The following is a 21,006-nucleotide window of genomic DNA, read 5'->3' as shown; positions in this document are numbered from 1 at the left end:
TTCTAATTTGCCCAAAGGTTTATCCATGTCTGTTAATTTTTTCAAATAGTTTTCTTTTCCTGCATCTGTTCAGATAGCCAGATAGTTTTTCTAATCTCTTAATATAATAAAATACATTCCTCGGTTAAATTCAACCTGATCATGTTTTATTATCTTTTCTTAAAAACACATTTTCTGAGGTCTGTTTTATTTAGGATTTTTGTCTTTGCGAATATGACAGGGCTGTAATTCTTACTGCCCTTATCAAATCATTACTGCCCTAATAAAATCAGGGCAGTAATATTAAGCTTCTGTAACCTTGATGTTAAATTTGATAAGGGCAGTAAGGGCCAATTCCACAGTATATAAGTGGAATATACTGTGGAATGGTTTGTGTAAAATTGTAACGATCTGTCCTTTGAAGGTGTGGCAAAAGTCTCTGGGCATCATGATTTCTTACATCAACATCCCACCATTTATATTTTCCATTACATGGCTTTTGAAAAGTTACATTTTTCTGGAACTGCCTACTTCATTTATATTTTCCCATTTATTATAAAGTTGTTCATAATTTCTCATCAATCTCTACAGCATTTGTAACAACATCCCCATTTTCACTTCTAATAATATTTATTTATTTATTTATTTTCCCAAGAGACAAAGGTCTTGTTATGTTGCCTAGGCTAGTCTCAAATTCCTGGCCTCAAGGGATGGTCCCGCCTTGGCCTCCCAAGGTGCTGAAATTACAGACGTGAGCCACCACACTCAGCTTGGACAAAATATAAAACAAACATCTGACAGCATTAGAGACAATGAAATATTCAGAAGGAAAAAACAGATTTGTTGAATCCAGCATTTACATTAGCTTTTCCTCTGGAGTATCTTCTGATTCCTGAGGTGATGGCTGAAAAGTTGAACAGAGTTTCTAACCCACAGAATTAAAAAGACAAAAACTGAAGTTTAGGGCCTGATCTGGTAAACTCTGCATGCTTGAGTTGGGACTTCAGAGGTCTACACTGTGAAAGTATGAACAGGAAATAGACCTGCCTATATTCTAATTGTCTCTATGACTAACCGGATTAAGAAGATCTTGGATTACTAGTGTCCAAAGGTCTTGCCAGGAGACACAAATTCTTTCTTTAGAAAATACCATCATATTGGACTTCAAAGTATAGTCTCCTCATATACAATTCAATCAAAACAATTCTGACATTCAATTAAAACATAACCTAAGCCAAGTTTTATATATTTATAATGTTTATAAAATAAATAATACAAAATAACATAAAAATAAGGGACATAAAAGCAAGACAATGTGATAACAGCAAGAAACAAGAAAAGTGTCAGATAATAGCAGACACCACAGTTATTAGATACAGGTTTTAAAGTAATTATGATTAGCATGTTTGAGGAAATAAAAGATTGAGATATTGGGTAAACAACTGCAAACAATAAAACAGAATCAAGTAGAAATGTTTGAACTGATAACCAAAAATATAACTAAAATAAATGCTTCAAGAGAGATTTAACAAATTTGAGACTACTAAGAGCAAAGAGTGAACTGAAAGTTAAGAAGAAATATTCAGGATGAAACAGGAAAATAAATGGAAAATACAAGGGACAAAGTGAATTGTCAAATACACATGTAAGTGGAGTATCAAAAGAAGAGGAGAAAGGAGAGTGAAAGCAGAAGCAATGTCTGATCAAACAGAGCTAAGAATTTTCTCAAACAGCCTAAGGACATCACAGCCAGATTCAAGAAACATTATCAATCTTGAAGAGGAAAAAAAACACACACACAAAAAAACAAACACAAAACACATGTGGGCACACCAAACTTAAGACAAACCTCTTAAAAGTAGCCATCCAAAAAAAGATTACCTTTGAAGAGAAAAAAACAAAATGGACATTATGTCTTAGAGGACATAATGGAAGCCAGAAGGAATAAAATATATCTTCAAAATGATAAAATAGCTGCTAATTCAGCAAAAAGGTTCTTAGAAAATGAAAGTAAAATAAGACAGTGTCAGGACAGAAAATCTGAATGAATTGTTACCAGTAGATATTCAAAGAACTATTAAAGTATGTCCTTCAAGAAGAAATAAGGTCTTAGATGGAAGCTCAGATTCCAGGAACCACGAAACACAATAGAAAAAGTAAATGTTTTATACAATATGAAATGTAAATTCATATTGTATAAAAAATGTCTTGAGAATTTAGGAAATACATATTAAGAATATACAATGTATATAACATGAGGTGTGGCAGTAAATGAAGTTGATGTGTTCGCAGGTCCTTACATTGTCCTGGAAGAAGTATAATACCAAATTATCTTAAAGATGATAAACCAAGGTTCCATGTTTTAATACCTCAGGTGAACAGTAAAAAGATACTAAAAGACATCTGTCAAGCTTATGAGGTAGAAAAAATGGAATAATTAAAAATAATCTAAAAGGTCTATAGCCATACCACCCTGAATATGCCTGTTCTCATCTGATCTGGGAAGCTAAGCAGGGCTGGGGCTGATTGGCACTTGGATGAGAGTCTGCCTGGGAATATCAGGTGCTATGGCCTAATTAAGAAAAAAAAAAAAATCAAAAAGGCAAAAGAAGACAAAATGAACACGTAAGAGGTGGGACAAATAAAATAAGAATAATGACAAATTTAAATCCAAGTATGTTAGTAATTATGTTACATGAAAGCTGACTCTTTATGCCAATTAACAAATTACCAAAGTGGATTTTAAAAATATATTATCTTATATTACTCTTTGGATTAAAATGCTCTAATTTTTTTTTCCATTGCACATAGAATAAAATCTAAACTCTTTCCTGTCTTTCAAAGGTAACATGATCTAGCCCTTTCCTATCCCTCCAAAGTTACAGCATTTGCCTCTTAAGTCACTATTCTCTAACCATGAAGGCCTTCTTTTGGCTCCTGAAATATTCCAGGCTAGATCATGCCTTAGATTTTGCAGCTGTCCCTTCTGCAAGCAAAGGTTTCCCCAATTTTTACAAAGCTGGATTCTCTTGTCATTTACACAGCAGCTTAAATGGTATTTTAGTTTCTTTAATCACCTAACCTAAAATGGTCATGTTTGAATTTCATGCCTAGTACTTACCACTGTCTTCTGTTTTTGTTAATTTATGGCTTATTACTACTAAAATGTAAATTTCCTGATAGTAGGGACAATATCTCCTTTATTTACCACTATTTCCTCAGAGTGTAGAAGAGTGAATGATACAGTTTGATATTCAATAAATATTTAATGGATGGATAAAGCTAATTAAAGTTTTAAACAGATAGGTACTTTCAGACAGTTTTGTCTTTTTACTGCTATTGGTGGTACTGATTGTTTAAAGACTTTCTTGATACCAAAAAATATCAGATGGATGTATGTGAGTGGTCCTTGAAAATGTGCATTGTACAACCTGTGTAAAATTGCAAGGGTTATTTCACCAATTAATCAGCTATGTGATATATTCCTAGATACAACTGTGGTAAGCTACATGAAAATAAAAATTCAGAAGTCTATTGAATTGTTAAAGGTTGCAATATACTTCAGAATAACATTTAAAACATTTTTTTTCCAGCCTAGAAAGATGAGAGTAATATAGTGGATGTTAAAAAGCATGTTGAAAACAAAAAAAATCCTCATCCTTTTTTTTTTCTGAGATAGTCTCGCTCTGTCACACAGGCTGGAGTGCAGTGGTGCCATCACAGCTCTCTGCAACCTCTGCTACACAGGCCCAAGCGATCCTCCCACCTCAGCCTTCCAAGTAGCTGGGGCTACAGGGGTGTGCCACCATGCCTGGTTAATTTTTATATTTTTGTAAAGAGGGGGTTTTGCTATGTTGGCCAGGCTGGTCTTGCATTCCTGGCCTCAAGTGATCTGCCCAACTTGGCCTCCCAAAGTGCTGGGATTATAGGCATGAGCCACTATGGTCAGCAAAAAAAATAAATAAATAAATAAATAAAATCCCCCAACATACAAAGTTTGTTTTAGAGTGTTAACGCCAGCAGTGGGGATTGATATATTTTGGTTACTTTTTGCAATTTGTGCTTAAAATTTGTTTCATGTCAAAGCAATCATACTGGCCACAATTTTGCATCCTGCTGTCTTAATATGGGCAACTATAACCAAACTACCATAAACTGGGTGACTTAAACAACAGAAATTTATTTCTCACAGTTCTGGAGGCTGGGAAGTTAGAGAAGAGTGCCAGCATGGTTGGCACAAATTAGGCCCTCTTCCTGATTTGTAGTTGTCTGTTTTCTTGCTGTGTCCTCACACGGTGAAGAGCAAAGAAAGAGCGGAAGCAAGCTGTCTAGGGTCTCTTGTTGTAAAGGCACTAATCCCATGCAGGGCTTCACCCTTATTATTTAATCACCCCCCAAAGGCCCCACCTACTAATATCATGTCATTGGAGATTAAGGCTTCAACATATGAATTCTGGTGCGGAGGGAGGGGGGACACAAACATGCAGTCTATAAAATGCTTTTTAATTTTTTGAGACAGGATCTTGCTCTGTTGCCCAGGCTGCAGTGCAGTGGCATGTTCTTGGTTTACTGCAACATCTACCTCTTGGACCCAAGTGATCCTCCCACCTCAGTCTCCTGAGTAGCTGGAACTACGGGCACACCCCATCACACTCAGCTAATTTTTAAATTTTTTTGTAGAGAAGAGGTCTCACTATATTGCCTAGGCTAGTCTCCAACTCTTGTGCTCTAGTGATCCTCCCACCTCAGCCTCCCAAAGTGCTGCAATAACAGGAGTGAGCCACTGTGCCTGGCCTAAAATGCTGTTTTAACTTAGACAATAAACATTTTCCATTAGAAAGACTAGTCTAATGGCTCTTTAGAACAGCTAGATAAAATTCCACTAAGCATATATAACAATTGATCAATCTTATCGTATGTAAGACTGCAACAAACTTTTTACCATTATAGGTATTACTACAAATAACGTCGTCATAAAGCATTTTAAGGTCAATTTAAATGAAGTAACTGTTTACAACATTCACTTAAATGATATTTCTTATGGGGAAGGTGAGAAAACAAAACAAGGTCCCAGCTGTGGAGGAAGTTATAGTCTAATTAGGAAAACAGTATATGTTAGGGGAAAAAAAACTACAATGAAAGCATACGACACTTATCCTTGTTCAGAAACAGTAATTTCTTAGCAGAAAAACTAAGCAGAACATTTTGCAAAAAATATGGACTGAACTGCGAAAAAGTGATATATCTTAATAGTTTAAAGAGTTCCAGGTCAGTGTGGGTATCGTAACTTTTTGTTGGTCTTGAAAGCGTTTGAGAACAGTTCTCATTCAGGACATTTCAACTCATCACAAAGCCCGAATGGTAAGCAACCAAGACTTTTCTCAAAGATTATGCTCCTAATTCCCTTGCTGAAACTACTGAATTTCTTTTCATCTCCATCTATCTTTTCTTCCCTTTCATAACTGTCCCCTTTCTTTGTATCTTCGTCAAAGACACTCACCTATTTTAAATAATGGAAACAGAGAAATTACTGTACTTCAAGGCAGGCAACCAATAGATAATAATATTATTCTACCAAATAAAAAAGACTGGGTGGCACTACCTTAAAACATATATCCATTTTAATCATTAAATAGCATTACTTATATAACAGATTTTTCACATGTAATTGAGAGAACTGTGTGAAACAGAACATTAAAGGATATTAATCAAGAGCTATTCATCAACTTGCCATACACCAAATAAGGAACACTGCACTCTGTGATCTATTAAAAATGATAAGCAGATAATCAAAACTGCGATATCTTTTCATGGTTTTACTCTGGCAGGAATGGATTCCATTCTGATAGTAATTCCAGTTTTACTGTCACATAGAAGGAGATACTTTGCGAACCTCAATGACTGCGAGGTTTAGGACAGATATTAAGAACCACAGTGTCAGAAATGAAAAGAGTACAACTTCACAGAATGTGTTGTCTCTGACAGGTTGATAGCCACTTACCTTCTCCATCTTTTCTTCCTCAAGGATAGCAGCTGCTTCCCACAGATACACCAACAGGCAATTCCAGCCCCTCTCTACCACACTTACCATTTGCAGGTGCCTGTGGCTTGTCTATTTACAACCTTGTCCCTACACAGCAGAAGCGGAACCCTTCAGGAAGTTCTGGATTCATCCTCAGCAGGATCTGTTTCACAAACTATTCTCCAGTCCCACCTTCCCTCCAGGTATTCTGTCAGTACTTACGATTCCTAGATCTTCTTTAATTGTCACGCTGTTCGTCCCCTCACAAAATCAAGTTTAAACTACAAAAAAAAAAAAAAACCAAAAAAAAACCCTCATACACTCGGTCTGTGTCCCCTTTCCTGACATAAAGTAACTGGCCCTGTGCATGCTTCTTTTGGATGGCTGAGAATCCCGATTCCTTTGGGCCATTTACAGCTTGGATACCATACCTTCCAGGTACTTTGATAAGCAGGGTGAAATTTAATATCTATAACAACGCCTGCCTACTCAACCTTCTTAACTTCTCCCAAAACTTCCTAGTTTCCCTTCCCAATTCCAACTTCATAACAAAACATCACACTATGGCACAAAGTGAATTCATGGATGAAATTACTAACAGCTACAACTTAAGTAAGGACCCCAAGTCGTGAGACAAATTTCTGGGTTGAAAGTGCTCTGTATATCCATTTCAAGCCTGCCTCCAGTACAATGTCTCATTATAATCAAATAAAAAGGCAGAAAAAGTTGAATGGAATAGAGTTTGGAAAAAACACAAAATTAAAAGGTGTATGAGAGTTTCACTTATTTGCATCTGATATGAATATCTATACATCTATAGAAAAAAAAAAAACCCTCATACACTCAGTCTGTGTCCCTTTTCCTGACATAAAGCAACTGGCCCTGTGCAAGCTTCTTTGGGATGGCTGAGAACCCCGATATATCGATATATTTATAGATAGACGTCTACATATCTATCCAAACATCTATATCTATCCATATATCTACCTATCTGTATCTATCTATATATATATCTATATCTATCGATCGATATCTATCTATATCTATCTATCTAGACTTCCCTGGTGAGGGAGTGAACCGCTGCCTGACGGGGGCCAAGACTGGCAGAGCAGAGACGCGGTTTGTACATGAGGGGAGGTGGTGGCCAGAGCAAAAGTGAACCGCAGGCTAGGAAAAGACCACAGCACACAGCCATACAGGTGTCCAGGACTATCAGATCCCAGAGCATCTATCTATATAGATAGGTATCTATATGGAAAACGTCCATATTGGAACGTATTAAAGAGGCAGAATTTTCTTCCTGGGTTCTCTGCTCTTGGTAGATGTTCTTCCGGCTTCAATTGCCACCTGTGAATAGTGAAGAAACTTCTCACTGTGAGATTCCATTGCCCGGAAGGAGGGTAGAGCTACGGTACCCACTAAGGCAGGGAACAGAAGCAACAGACGGAGAGGTCTGTGGAAATGAGGATATGCTAATAAGGGACCGAGTCAGGAAAACTAGAGGGTAACAAGAGGGCGTCAGTTAAGCTGAGACAAAATGACGGCCAAAGGTGGTCTTTACTCTCTCTAAATCACCTGGGTCTGGAGTCGACTCCCATCGTGCACCCTCACTCCCACCCCTGGCCCCCTCCCGCCCCCCTCCCTCTCCCCTCCCGCTCCCCACACCAACGTGTGCCTCCGTCACCTCTCAGACAGTGGATGCGTTCCTGCTGAAACCACCCAACCTACCTCAGGGTCCTCGCAAGCGCAGCCACCACGATCCTCCCGCCCACGTACCTGTGCTGCGCCTGCGCCTCCTCCGCTCTCTCAAGGTCAGCACCGCCCCCAGCCCATAACCTGGCACCCACGGAAGTTGCTTTAGAGGACGTCCTGCGTATCTTCACCTCTGCGTGGCGTGGGGTCGACGGCGCTCTGGAGAAGGGAGGAACTTCCTGTCCCGCGCGCGCACAACTTCCGGCAGAGCCGGAAGACCCTGTCTTTCGCTGTTTGAGAGTCTCTCGGCTCAAGGACCGGGAGGTAAGAGGTTTGGGACTGCCCCGGCGACTCCAGGGTGTCTGGTCCACGACCTATCCTAGGCGCCATGGTGAGTTCTTCTGTGAGGGCAGGAGTGACAACGGTGGGGCGAAAAGGGCGGGGAGGTCAGTACTGTGAAAAGAGCCATCAGGTGCTCTGCTCAGAATGGAGTTGAGACGTTGGGATGAGCTGCTGGATAGGACCCACCACCTATCTCAGGGTGTCTGAGCCCCTGAGGAAGCAGCATTACGCCTACCTGTCTGGGAGACTAGCGGGCCGGAGGCAGGGGCGTATCTGTCAGGGAGTATGGACTGGGTAGCCTGCCTGTTCATGGCCCATTTACTGTGTATGGCCTGTGGCGCCAGGTGATCCCAGAGTTGACCTTGCCGGGTCAGTCACCTCTTCTGCGCCCCCTTCTCCAGCCGCGGAACAGTGGCCAAGAACTTAAGATCTTAGAAATGCTTTTAGCCTCTCCAGGTGGACACAACGGGTCTCCTTGTATAAGATCAACACCTGTCATTTAAAGAAACGGCAGTCCCCCTATTCTTTACACTTAGCCATTTCATAATTGAAAAAGGTGTCAAATAAAAAACCCGAGTTTAGTAAGGACAGACTTTATTCGAAAGGAATATTGCAGGGGTGTGGAGGAAGGTTGAAGGAACAGTTGCAGTAGGGAGAATGACCGTAAGATTTGCATGCACCTTAAAGGTTAGGCAGAAAGGGTTTGTCTTTTGTTGGTAGGGGTAAATAAGATGTCAGGAATTGGGATGAAAATGTGGGTATGATCCGGCAGTAACCAGATAATCTTTTACCCTGAGCCCATGTTTTCTGAGGAGGAGCTGTTAAGAGAGGTTTGTATATGTTGTTTCAGACTGAGGGAAGGACAAAATTCAGGAACCCGAGAGAAGAGAATCTTAAAGTTTGGTTAATAAGTATTTTGTTCCGATTGATCTGGGGGACAGGTACTTCAGCAAGTCGTTTACGAAGCAAAGGATGGGAATTAGAAGGGTCTAGTTATGGCCTTGTTATAGGTAAACAAGGGGTAGGGGGGTATGGATCAACCCTTAGTCTTATCTAAGTTCTACAGGAAAGATGATTCTTTGCAGTAAGCCAATTTCTCAGAACACAAACGGGGGCAAGGGGTTTCTTAACCTTTGCTGTTTTTCAAGATCACGGGGCTCTGGTGAAGTTCATTATTGTCAGTTTCTTCACTGTATACAAGATTTCAAACCCTCACTTGCAGAGGCTTCTGTCCTGGAATTTAGCTTCAGTTTGTCTTATATTTTCAGGGTCAAATATTGCCAACATTCAGTTAATGTGTGTGGTGATTGGCTTTTGAATGACTTTTAGAAACTTAGCTGAATGTAGAACAAAGACCTTCAAAATAATGTAGTTCCTGGTGCACTTTACCAGATAACCTATCTCTTTAAAGTTTTTTTTTTAACCTCAGTGAATAATATGGTTTGTATTAAGAAAGTTGTTTTTCTTTTGTATCAGTGAAATTAGACAAGGATAGGGAAAACAGAACTGGGAGAAACCAAAGCCTAGTAATCACTCTTCCATCCCCATTTTTACAGAAGAAAGAATCTGGGGTCTAGAAATTGACAGTGATTTATCTAAAGTAACAGTAGTTTGGCAGTCTGGACTAAAACTAATATTTTCATTTTTTTAATTTAAGATTAATTTTTGACTTTTTGGTCTGAAAAGTTGAAGGTAAAGTATAATTAAAATACTTAAATTTATCATAGTCACAGAAAAGCTGAACATGAACTTGTTCTCAGTGTTTTGGAATACTAGAAGTAGAATCCTGCTTATCCTGTCGGTTCAAAAGAGGTAGTTAATGTTTGGAACTAATGTAATCTTACGCTGTTTTTCTGAATGTCATTTTGGAACTAACTAGTTGGCTCTTTTCCTTCTGGAAGTGCTTATATTTCTGAGCTAATTATCTTGGCTGAGTTTTATCTTTCCCAGCTATGAAATTGATAATGTCTGTATTTGCAAGTGTGGTTAATGCTTGGAATTTTTCAAAGGGAAGAGTTTAACCATTAAATGAAGTGAACATGGGCTGAATTTATTGTGGATTCAGCTTGTTGAAATCAGAACTTGTTTTGCATTGCTGGGGCCTAATGATATTATGAAAAGAACATTAGTATTGACCCCAGAGGACCCAGATTCTGCCCATTGTTAGTTATATGGATTTGGAAAAGTCACTCAATTTTGATAAGAGTTCCGAATTCCTCCTGGGTAAGAGAAGTGGGACTTGATGGGTATTAAAGCACCTTCTTAAATTTATGATTCCATGACTACTCAACATTTTTCAGGGTAGTTACATGTTTCAGATTAAATAAAAGTTAGTCTGATTTCCACTGTTTTGTTTCCATGCCATTTTGGCTTAAGTTTGATTTCTTTTATCATTCTCTTTTTCATTTTTTTCATAAGTCACATAGATAGTACTTGGAATCTTTGTATATTTGGCCAAGTCTTTCACTACTGTCTTAAATACTGCTCCAGAATGGAACGCAACTCTTGGAATATTTTGATTTAATTCTTGTTTTAATCAATGATAAACTAATTCTTTGCTCTCATTCTCTGATACATTATGTATACCAATACTCAGTAGATACGTGTGCCTATAACAAGGTTTTTGTATTATGAATGAAGGAGAATAGGATTATGATCCAGACTGAAAATACTGAACTCACGCTTAATTTTTATGCTTTCAAGTTGTTGTGAAGACAAGTCTATAGGAAATTTACTAATGGAATAAAGCCATTTGCTCTATTGCACTTTCCTTTTTGAAAATTACAGACCAACTTTGATCAAATATAAATCTTTCTACCATTCAAGCTAATTTGTGGAAGATAGGTAGATTAGAGCTAGCTCCTGGAATTGCAGATATCACGGCTTGCATCTGTGTATCATCCTGTAGTAACTTATTGCTGGAATTGAACAATGGTTTGTGGGCAGGTGTGGGAGAGTAGGCCATGGGGAGGTTATAAACCTTTGCCATAATCAATTGGATTTGATGAAAAGTTTTCTTTTTGAGGGAAGTGAAGGGGAGTGTTGGGAAGAGTGTGTAAATGCTATAAGAGAAACACATATAGTAGGCTCAAAGAGTACAGTGGAAAGAAATTATTTCTAACTGAGAGCAGGTTGGGTCACGTAGTAGGTCACAGGTTCCCAACCCCTGGGACTGTGGACTTGTACTTGTCCATGGCCTGTTAGGAACTGGGCTGCACATCAGGAGGTGAGTGGTGGGCAAGCGAGTATTAATGCCTGAGGTCCACCTTCTGTCAGATCAGTGGTGGCATTATATTCTCATAGGAGCGCAAACCCTGTTGTGAACTGTGCATGTGAGGGACCTGAGTTAGGTGACCCTTAAATGACAGTCTAATGCCTGATGATCTGAGGTGGAACAATTTCATCCCGAAACCATCCTTCCTCCACACTGCCTCCACAATGTGTGAAAAAATTGTCTTCCATGAAACCAGTCCCTGGGGCCAAAAAGGTTGGGGACTGCTGTAGTAGGTGACTTCAACTGAGTTTTGAAAAGTGGGTTAATATACTAGTTTTCAAGCTTGAGTTTGCATAGGAATCACCTGTGATACTTGATAAAAAACACTTCTCTGTGCTGGTAATTTGGGGTAGCATGAAGTTTTAGAATTGTATTTTTAAATTTTTTTTCAAATTTTACTTTAAGTTCTGGGATACATGTACGGAACATACAGGTTTGTTACATAGGTATACATGTGCCATGGTGGTTTTGCTGCATTTATCAACCCATCATCTATGTTTTAAACTCTGTGTGTATTAGGTATTTGTCCTAATGCTCTCCCTCCCCTTGCCCCCCACCCCCTGACAGGCCGCAGTGTGTGATGTTACCCCCTCTGTGTCCATGTGTTCTCATTGTTTAACTCCCACTTATGAGTGAGAACATGGTTTGGTTTTCTGTTCCTGTGTTACTTTGCTGAGAATGATGACTTCCAGCTTCATCCATGTCCCTGCAAAGGACATGAACTCATTCTTTTTTATGGCTGCATAGTATTCCATGGTGTATATGTGCCACATTTTTGTGATCCAGTCTATCATTGATGTGTATTTGGGTTGGTTCCAAGTCTTTGCTATTGTAAATAGTGCTGCAATAAACATACGTGTGTGTGCATGTATCTTTAGAGTAGAATGATTTATAGTCCTTTGGGTATATACCCAGTAATGGGATTGCTGGGTCAAATGGTATTTCTGGTTCTAGATCCTTGAGGAATCACCACACTGTCTTCCACAATGATTGAACTAATTTACCTTCCCACCAGCAGTGTAAAAGCATTCCTATTTCTCCACAGCCTCGCCAGCATCTGTTGTTTGCTGACTTTTTTAATAATTGTCATTCTAACTGGCATGAGATGGTATCTTATCGTGGTTTTGATTTGTATTTCTCTAATGACCAATGACGATGAGCTTTTTTTCATGTTTGTTGGCCACATAAATGTCTTCTTTTGAGAAGTGTCTGTTCATATCCTTCGCCTACTTTTTGATGGTGTTGTTTTTTTCTTGTAAATTTGTTTAAGTTCCTTGTAGATTCTGGATATTAGAATTGCATTTTTAATAAGTTCCGCAATTAAGTTTTGTTTTTTTTTTTTTTAAATCCTTACTCTAGCACTGGATGCAGTTAAGAGTTAAATTGGTGGACCTTAAACCCCTACTAGAGAGAAATGCAAGTATAAGAGACTTTGATGGAGATACTGGAGGTCCTTTTGCCAGCTGAGTGGTAATTTGACATGTTCAGTTTGAAGGATGGATTCGGTCATGTATTAGCAGTTAACCACTGAGGTTAACTTTTAGAAGAAACATTCAGGTTTCTTCTCAGTTCTCTGACATTATTTTCTTCTGACTGCTTTCCTTCACTGCTTTCTTACTACAGAGGCCTAGTTGAAAAAATGTTATAGACTGACTTTTCTCTTGGTTAATATTTGGTTGGTTCAAGGTTGGTTTTTAAGATTAATTGATACTTTGGGCTTTGATCCACTTAAAAAAAATTGGTTCTTTTGTTTTCTCCGCAACAAAAGCTTAAAGTGCATTAAGTTGATTTCAGAAAATCAGAAGATATTCTAAAGTGTTCATTTCTAAGAGAGAAGTTATTATTTTCTGACTGTTGTTAACATGGTTTTGCCCATGTTAGTAAGAATGAGTACAGCTTGTCTCAAAGGAACTTTTTAGAAATAAACTTAAGTGTAAACTGCCTTTCTACTCTTTGTATACCACTTACTCTTGAGTTATAGAAAAAAAGAAATCCTTACAGTCATGGTGAAATGAATATTCTTTTGGCTTTGAAATGACTGTACCTTTTGTTTCACCAAACTTTAAAAAAAGTTCTTAAATCATTCATTTGTTTTTATTCACCATCTGTATGCCAGGTACTGTTCTTGGCAACAGGGATATAACTGCTTAAAAACAGAGACAATCTCGGCCCTCATTTATTGGGTGAGGCTGATGATCTCATGATGAAATGGGCATGTAATATGTCAGTTGTGATACATTTAACAAAGAGAGAGTAAGGGGATGGAAAATGCCTGTTTTAGATAGGGCATGTAGGGAAAGCTTCAATGAGGAGGTGACATTGTAGCAAATTTGGATGCATAGATATTCAGCCCACGTGCCTGGTACCCATATTTATTAACTGCTCCTGTAAAATTATTGTAGTACAGTGTATCTAAAAAGCAAGCAAAGAGCTCATACTGTTTTTAATTATATAAATCTTTCCATAAATTTATTTACTGTCAACTTTCCAAACAGTAAACAGAAAAATAATAGAAATGTGTTTTTTTAAAGATAGTAATCGATTATATGAAATTTCATGTAATAGATTTTATTTTTGTGTTGCATTAAAATTTTTTTGCAGACTTTTTAAAGAGTAGTTTTAGGTTCACAGCAATCTTAAGAAGAAGATACAAGAGATTTCCTAGATATTCCCTGCTCCCACACATGCATGTCCTCTACTATTATCAACATCCTTCACCAGAGTGGTAAATTTCTTACAATTGATGAATCTACATTGACACACCATAATTGCCCAAAGTCCATAGTGTACTTTGGGGTTCATTCTTGGTGTTGTACATTCTATGGGTTTGGATATAGTTGGAATCTTACAGTATGTAGACTTCTCAGATTGACTTCTTTCACTTAAGAATATGCATTTAAGGTTCATCTCTGTCTTTTCATAGCTTAATAGACCATTTCTTTATAGGGTTTAATAATATTCCATTGTCTGATGTACCACAGTTTATCTATTCACCTACTGAGGGATATCTTGGTTGCTTCCAGATTTTGGCAATTATGAACAAAGGTGATATAAACTGTATGTACAGTTTTTTGTGTGGACGAAGGTTTTCAGTTCCTTTAGGTAAAAACCAGCAAGTGCAATTGCTGGATCATATGGTAAGACTGTAAGAAACCACAAACTGTCTTCCAAAGAGGCTATATCATTTTGCATTCCTACCAGCAATGAATCAGAGTTCCCATTGCTCTACATTCTTGCCAGCATTCAGTGTTGTCAGTGTTCTGCATTTTGGCCATTCTAATAGGTGTATAATGGTATTTCCTTATTTTAATTTGTATTTTCCTAATGACATGATGTGGAACATCTTTTCATATTCTTATTTGCTGTCTGTATGTCTTTGGTGAGGTGTCTTTTAAGGTCTTTGATGCATTTTTAAAATCAGGTTGTTTTCTTGTTGAGTTTTAATTAAGAGTTTGTTATATTTTGTATAACAATCCTTATCAGATATGTCTTTTGCAGATATTTTCCCCTGGTCTGGTTTGTTTTCTCATTTCCTTGACATTGTCTTTTACAGAGCAGATTTTAATTGTAATGAAGTCCAGCTTATCAGCTCTTTCTTTCATGGATCATGCCTTTGGTTTTGTGTCTAAAAAGTTGTTGCCTTGTCCACAGCCATCTATGTTATCTAACAGGACTTTTATAACTTTGTGTTTTACATTTAGGTCTATGTTCTATTTGAGTTAACTTTTGTGAAGAGTGTAAGGTGTGTGTCTAGAGTCTTTTTTTTTTTTTTTTTGCACATGAATGTCTAGTTGTTTCAGTACCATTTGGTGAAATTTTTTTTTTCTCCATTGTATTGCCTGTGCCCTTTTGTCAAAGATCATTTGACTATATGTGGGTCTATTTCTGGCCCCTCTATTCTATTCTGTTGATCTGTTTATTTCTTCTTTCATCAATAACACAGTCTTGATTATTCTAGCTTTCTAGTGAATCTTGAAGTTGGTTAATGTCAGTCCTCCAACTTTGTTCTTCAGTATTGTGTTGGCTCTTCTGGGTCTTTTGCCTCTTCAAATTAACCTTAGAACGTTTCTTTCTTTTCTTTTCTTTTCTTTTTTTTTTGATACCCTTAAAATAACTTGCTTGGATTTTGATTGTAATTGCATTGAATCTGTAGATTAAGTTGAGAAGGACTGCCTCCTTGGTAATGTCCTTTTCATGAACATGGAATATCTCTCCATTTATTTATTCTTTGAATTCAGTCATCAGAGTTTTGTAGTTTTCTTCATACAGGTCTTGGCATATTTTATTAGATTTATACCTAAGTATTCATTTTTTTCTGGGTGCTAATGTAAATAGTATTTTTAATTTCAAATTTCACTTGTTCATTGCTGGTATATAGGAAAGTGATTGACTTGTATATTAACTTTGTATCCTGCAACCTTGCTGTAATTGCTTATTGGTTCCAGGATATGCCACCTATTTTTAGTCTTTTAAGTTATTGCAGTTCTTAGAGAATACAATTACAACTCACTTACCCAATGATTTTTATGTTCACATCTTTTAATTATGTAAAACAGACGTAGTAGTTCTGTTGTTAAAGTAGGTTAAATATCTTTTGTGTTTTGGCTATAAACTATAAGATTTAGAAAACCTGAAACAATTTAAACTTTTGCTACTTTGAGACTTGGGATCTCAGTATCTTATTTTAATTAAAAAAATTCTTAATCATTATGAAAATCGATGTGCTTGTATGCTGCTATTTCTAAAAATGACTTTATGAAAAGTGGCCTGGCATGGTGGCTCATGGAAGGCTAAGGCAGGAGGGTCACTTGAGGCCAGGAGTTTGAGACCAATCTGGACAACATAGTGAGACCTCTTCTTTACAAAAGGTTTTAAAAATTAGTGAGGCGTGCTGGCAAGCATCTGTAGTTCCAGCTACTTGGGAGGCTTAGGTGGGTAGATCACTTGAGCCCAGGAGTTTGAGATTGCAGTGAGTTGTCATCAGGCTGCTGTGCTCCAGCCAAGGAAACAGAGTGAGACCCTGACTCTTATAAAACACAAAAATAAAAACTAAAAATGACTATTTGAAAAGTAAAAATAAATACATGGCATTGAAAGTGTGCTTGAACTAGAATTCTATGATTTTTATAGTTTGATTCAAGTTTCTGTGATTCTGATTATGTAAATTTGGAAATACTGTTGAACATTTAGCTGAATGTACCTTATGGAATACAAAGAGAGGAATATTCAGTTTCTATGGAATTCAAGAAGGGTTTCATAAAGAAAGGTTTGGATTAGATTTTTGAGGGTAAGTAGAAGTATGTCCGTTGGGTAAGAAATTGAATTTTACTTTTCCTCAATAACGATAACAGCTGCATTTATTTTGCATTTAATATTTACCAGGTATTATTCTACATTCCACTTATATTGACTCATTTAAATCTTTATGAAGTAGTTAAATTCTGTTTTTTTAAACCTCTGTCTTACAGATGTAGAAATGGAGGCTCAGCAAGATTGGAGTAACTTCTCCAAAATCACACAGCTAGTGATGACAGAATTTGACTTTTAACCCAGGCTTCTTGTCCCTTGTGCTGTTGTGCCAGTCTGTTGTTTGTCTTGAGTAAGATTCACTTATGAAAAAATTGAATTTCACAAGTTCAATCTAGTGTTTGAAATTCAAAAACATTTTCCTATAGAAATCATAATTAGTAACGATATTTTTAGAAAATGTTTCCCAAACCTAGTTAATACCTAATATATCTCTATAGTATTCAAGCAATTAATCATTACTATCCGGCATAGCAGTACTGATTGACATTTTTAGCTAGGTGTCAAACACATCTGCCACTGCTGCAGTAAGTCATAAGATTCTTTCATATTTCTTCTACCTTAACTGCATCCACTGAAGGCACTGCTTTACACCAAAGCCTTAGTTTCTCTTAGGCCTGAAGATGCACTTCTAGTAACACTGATGAGTTGAAGAGCAATTTGAGAAATTGGGAATGAGTTGTGCTGAACTTGAATTTCTTATCAGTGTAAGCACTTAGTGAGTTACACTTGTTCCAAGCCTATCTCATGGTTATCCCAGTTCTTTTCCTGAGGACTCTTCTTTCCACTTGGGCTATTTTCAATTAGAACTTTGTTTCTTCTTCAGGTTGCAAAGAAGAATGTAATCTTGTAGAGTACCTTGCCTCCCCTTCCATACATTCAGCAGACATAGTTCCTTTAAGGGATTTTACTGCTAGGAGAATTTCATAGGTCATATTCCCATGTTACTGCTTCACAGGTATTTACTTATTTACTTACTTAACACAGAAATCCTTTAGGGGAAAGAGACAATAATGATGGGCTATTGTAAATTTTTGGAAGTAGAGAGGTTCGGATTGTGAAGAGGAGATGAGATAAATAGTAAGTGGCACTGCAGAGAGAAAGGGAGATTTTTCTCTACTAGTAGAAGTGGCTTATGAAGAAGGAACTTCAACAAGCTGTTCTGCTCCATTTTATAAATGTATGATTATAGATTGCCAATAGTTAATGCCATGAGTACTTGATACTGTAAGGCTATGGCTGTTTTTAAAGTAAGATTAATACTTTTATCTTTGTGATAAGTAATTAGAAGCCCTTTGAAATACTAATCTAAATTATTTGTTTATATAGCTATCTTATGTCTGCCCTTTACACAGCGCTTAGCTGATTTTTGTTATCTTTTACCTGGTGATTGCCACCATTTGCCCCAATGTGCTGAACCACTTAGAAAAAGCAATGCCATAGTTTCCTGCTTTCTTTTTCTAAAAGAAAAAGTCATACAGCAAGATTCTGTTACTGAAGCCAAAACTTCATTAACTTGATTATTATTGAGTATTTTTGTTATTTCTGGAGATTTTGGGCCTTTTTACAATGAATATAAATGATCAAATTCTTATGGTTTATGGGGATATGTATTTAAGTATTTGTGTTCCATAACTAGAACCATTTGTTTCTGCATTCGCCCTTGGTCAAGAGAGAAAGCATGACATTTTTTTCTTGAAAGGTTTGTTTTTATTGATGGTTAAATTTATTACTAGAATTTTATTTATGTTTAAATTAATGCATACTTACTCCTTCCTCCCTTCCTCTGTGAGATTAATTAACATCAGGACAATGAAGCTTCATTGTATCAGTTATTACTAGACAGTTTAGTTGTTTGGGTAGGATATTGCGTGTCGAATATAGCAGTCTTTTCTTATCACAATCTTTACAAAAAAGTAGAAAAGAGCCTGGATAACTGGAATTAGAAATAATTGCCAACAAAATATGTTTTCTAGTCAATAGGGACAGATAAGCACGCTTTAAAAACATTCATTGTACTGCAGGTCATAACTTTAATTGAGACATTTAGTTCTTGATGATTAAAACTATTTTCTAATTTGATTTCAACTAGCATTTACTGAATGCTTATTCTTGATTTTAATAGAGAGCTTCCCACTTAATCATTCTTATCAGAAGTGTTTAATGTCATCATAGTTCTTTCTCTTGATAGCCACTGAAAAGAAAATGTTCAAATTATAAAGAAAATGAATCATTTAAAAAGAGAGAATTGGCCACGTATCTGAGAGATAGATCTTTTTTAAAACTATGGAACTGTTGGCATTCACAAGTCTTTCTTAAGAGAAATTCCCACAAACTACTAATTGAGGTGAATATGATGAGTGGTAGGCTAGGTTTACTCCTTTAATTTGGAACTCTGATTTCCTTTCAGGTCTTATAAATATTAGCTTATTTAATCTTTATGAGAATGGATTATTATTCATTGCCATTAGCAATAATTACACAGGCTTTGATGGTGGTTTAGAACTGTTAAATCTGTGAAAGCCAATGATTAATTGTGTATTTAGCTAAAATATTGCAATCATAGACAACATGATCTGTTTGGTATTTTGGAGATCATTTGCCAGCTCTTGTCATTTTGTAGATAAGGAAAGAATCCCAGGGAGAGCTTTTCTAATTGCTGTGTAGCTAGTTAGTGACAGAACTACTTCGATCCTAGTGTGTTTAATTATTTAATGCATTAAAAATATTCACAATGAATGCATTTACCTAACTGTTAACAAATTTTCTTGGCTTTTGTTTATGGCTTAAAATTTAATTAAGCTGAAATTTTTATATTAAATTTATTTAATGAAGCTTTCTCAGTGCACTTTGAGCAAAGTTTTGATTTTTAGTTTGTTAAAAGGAAAGGTGTTTTTGTTTTGTTTTGTTTTGTTTTGTTTTTGTTTTTGAGACAAATTCTTGCTCTGTTGCCCAGGCTGGAGAGCAGTGAGTGGTGTGATCTCAGCTCACTGCAACCTCCGCCTCCCAGTCTTGCGATTCTCGTGCCTCAGCCTCCCAAGTAGCTGGGATTACAGGCTGTCGCTGCCACTCCTGGCTAATTTTTGTATTTTTACTAGTGACGAGGTTTCACCATGTTGGCCAGTCTGGTCTGGAATTCCTGACCTCGAGTGATCTGCCTGCCTCAGGCTTCCAAAGCCCTGAGATTACAGGCTTTAGCCACTGCACCTGGTCTTAAAAGGAAAGTATTTGTAACACAAAGCTATCTCATTAAAATGAGAAGATTGTCTTGTAAAAACAGATACACTCCTTCCTTTGAGAAAGGAGAAAGCACAATATATTGTCTTTTACTCTTAAAGTGAATAATTTTCTTTATGCTAAAGTTTAGTGTGTGACACACAGTAGGAACCTGAATGCAATGAAGAACAGTGGGAAAAATTTATGCTTTATCCATTTATTTTATCAAAAGGTAAAGATTTATTCAACTTGTGTTTAATATCTGCCATCTCCCACCCTCCTGGGAATGGAGGCTGAAGAAATGAGATGAATGCCATTTTCGAGGGGGAGAGACCCTTAAGTTAGTGGTCACAATTGAGCATGATACAGGTTATTTTGGAGTTACGCATATGTTCTTTAGTAGAAGTTGGAAAGTCAATGAACGTTTTATAGTGCACATGAATGTTGAAGACTCAGTAGCAGTTGGTCTAAACAAGCTGATTTACACATGTCAAACATGTCTTTTCATTAATTGATTTTGGCTAATGACTTCTTTGAATATGTACCTGTAGAGATATTTTCTATAATGTCAGAAAATACTCTTAAGGAAAAGTGGCAGAATTTAGGAAGCTTTCTTCCATTGAACCTTTTATTTGTTACTTTTTAGTACTATAATGAAACATTTATGCATGTCTTGGCTAGAGATTAAGTGGCTTGTTAATATGTTTAAGAATATTTTGTTCCTTGTCAACACTTTAATGACTATGGCATTGCTTTATATGAGATATTACATTATTTATTCAACCTCTTTTAACTGTGGAAAGTTATCTTTTAAAATAAACAACTGTTAATTTGAACACCAATATGTTAAAATGGTGTGTGACTTGTGTTTAATTAGAATGTTTTCTATTGTTATGAAAAAGTATCTTTTTCCTTTCCCTCTTTGTTGTTGGTCTTCCATTTGCCTTATCATTTATACTGCGGAAAATGTCTTTTTATTTCTAAATTTAATCAAAATCTGATAAATGACTTTATATCATCATCTTTATCCGAAAGTCTGGAGCTGGTATTTTTTAAGATAGTTACATCAAATTCACACATTCTACTGTTGTAGTTCTAATCTTTAAAAAATTTAGAATGTATCTAGGCATTGAGGATTTATGCTTTTTGACCTTTGGAAGGACATTAAATTTCT

The 21,006-nt window shown here is 36.7% G+C and overlaps 1 protein-coding gene and 1 long non-coding RNA gene across 18 annotated transcripts in view; one reads left to right on the top strand and one right to left on the bottom strand.

Annotated features, from left to right (window-relative positions):
* Window positions 1–7,924, bottom strand: part of LOC109027022 (uncharacterized) — a 119,747-nt gene extending 111,823 nt beyond the window's left edge. For 6 of the 14 annotated variants that reach the window (XR_010133885.1, XR_010133883.1, XR_010133886.1 and 3 more), the window contains exons 1-2: window positions 7,778–7,924; window positions 6,224–6,282 (exon numbers count right to left, since the gene is read on the bottom strand). This is a non-coding gene — a long non-coding RNA (uncharacterized lncRNA). Of the gene's footprint in view, window positions 1–6,223; window positions 6,283–7,685 lie in introns of all 14 variants that reach the window. The other 8 variants (XR_010133888.1, XR_010133887.1, XR_002006136.4 and 5 more) reach the window with 6 other exon arrangements.
* Window positions 7,925–7,938: 14 nt separating this feature from the next.
* The window catches only part of TMEM161B (transmembrane protein 161B), an 82,700-nt gene continuing 69,632 nt past the window's right edge, over window positions 7,939–21,006 (top strand). Inside the window, exon 1 of one of the 4 annotated variants that reach the window (XM_031011155.3) lies at window positions 7,939–8,084. In XM_031011155.3, the coding sequence (XP_030867015.2) occupies window positions 8,082–8,084 (3 nt within the window). In that variant the 5' untranslated portion in view covers window positions 7,939–8,081. The remainder of the gene's footprint in view (window positions 8,085–21,006) is intronic. The other 3 variants (XM_063706659.1, XM_055387475.2, XM_063706661.1) reach the window with 3 other exon arrangements.

This window comes from Gorilla gorilla, chromosome 4 (genome assembly GCF_029281585.2).
Source record: "Gorilla gorilla gorilla isolate KB3781 chromosome 4, NHGRI_mGorGor1-v2.1_pri, whole genome shotgun sequence".
Classification (NCBI taxonomy): domain Eukaryota; kingdom Metazoa; phylum Chordata; class Mammalia; order Primates; family Hominidae; genus Gorilla; species Gorilla gorilla.
The sequence above is the reverse complement of the archived record's forward strand: the minus strand, read 5'-3'. Positions and strand labels throughout refer to the sequence as shown.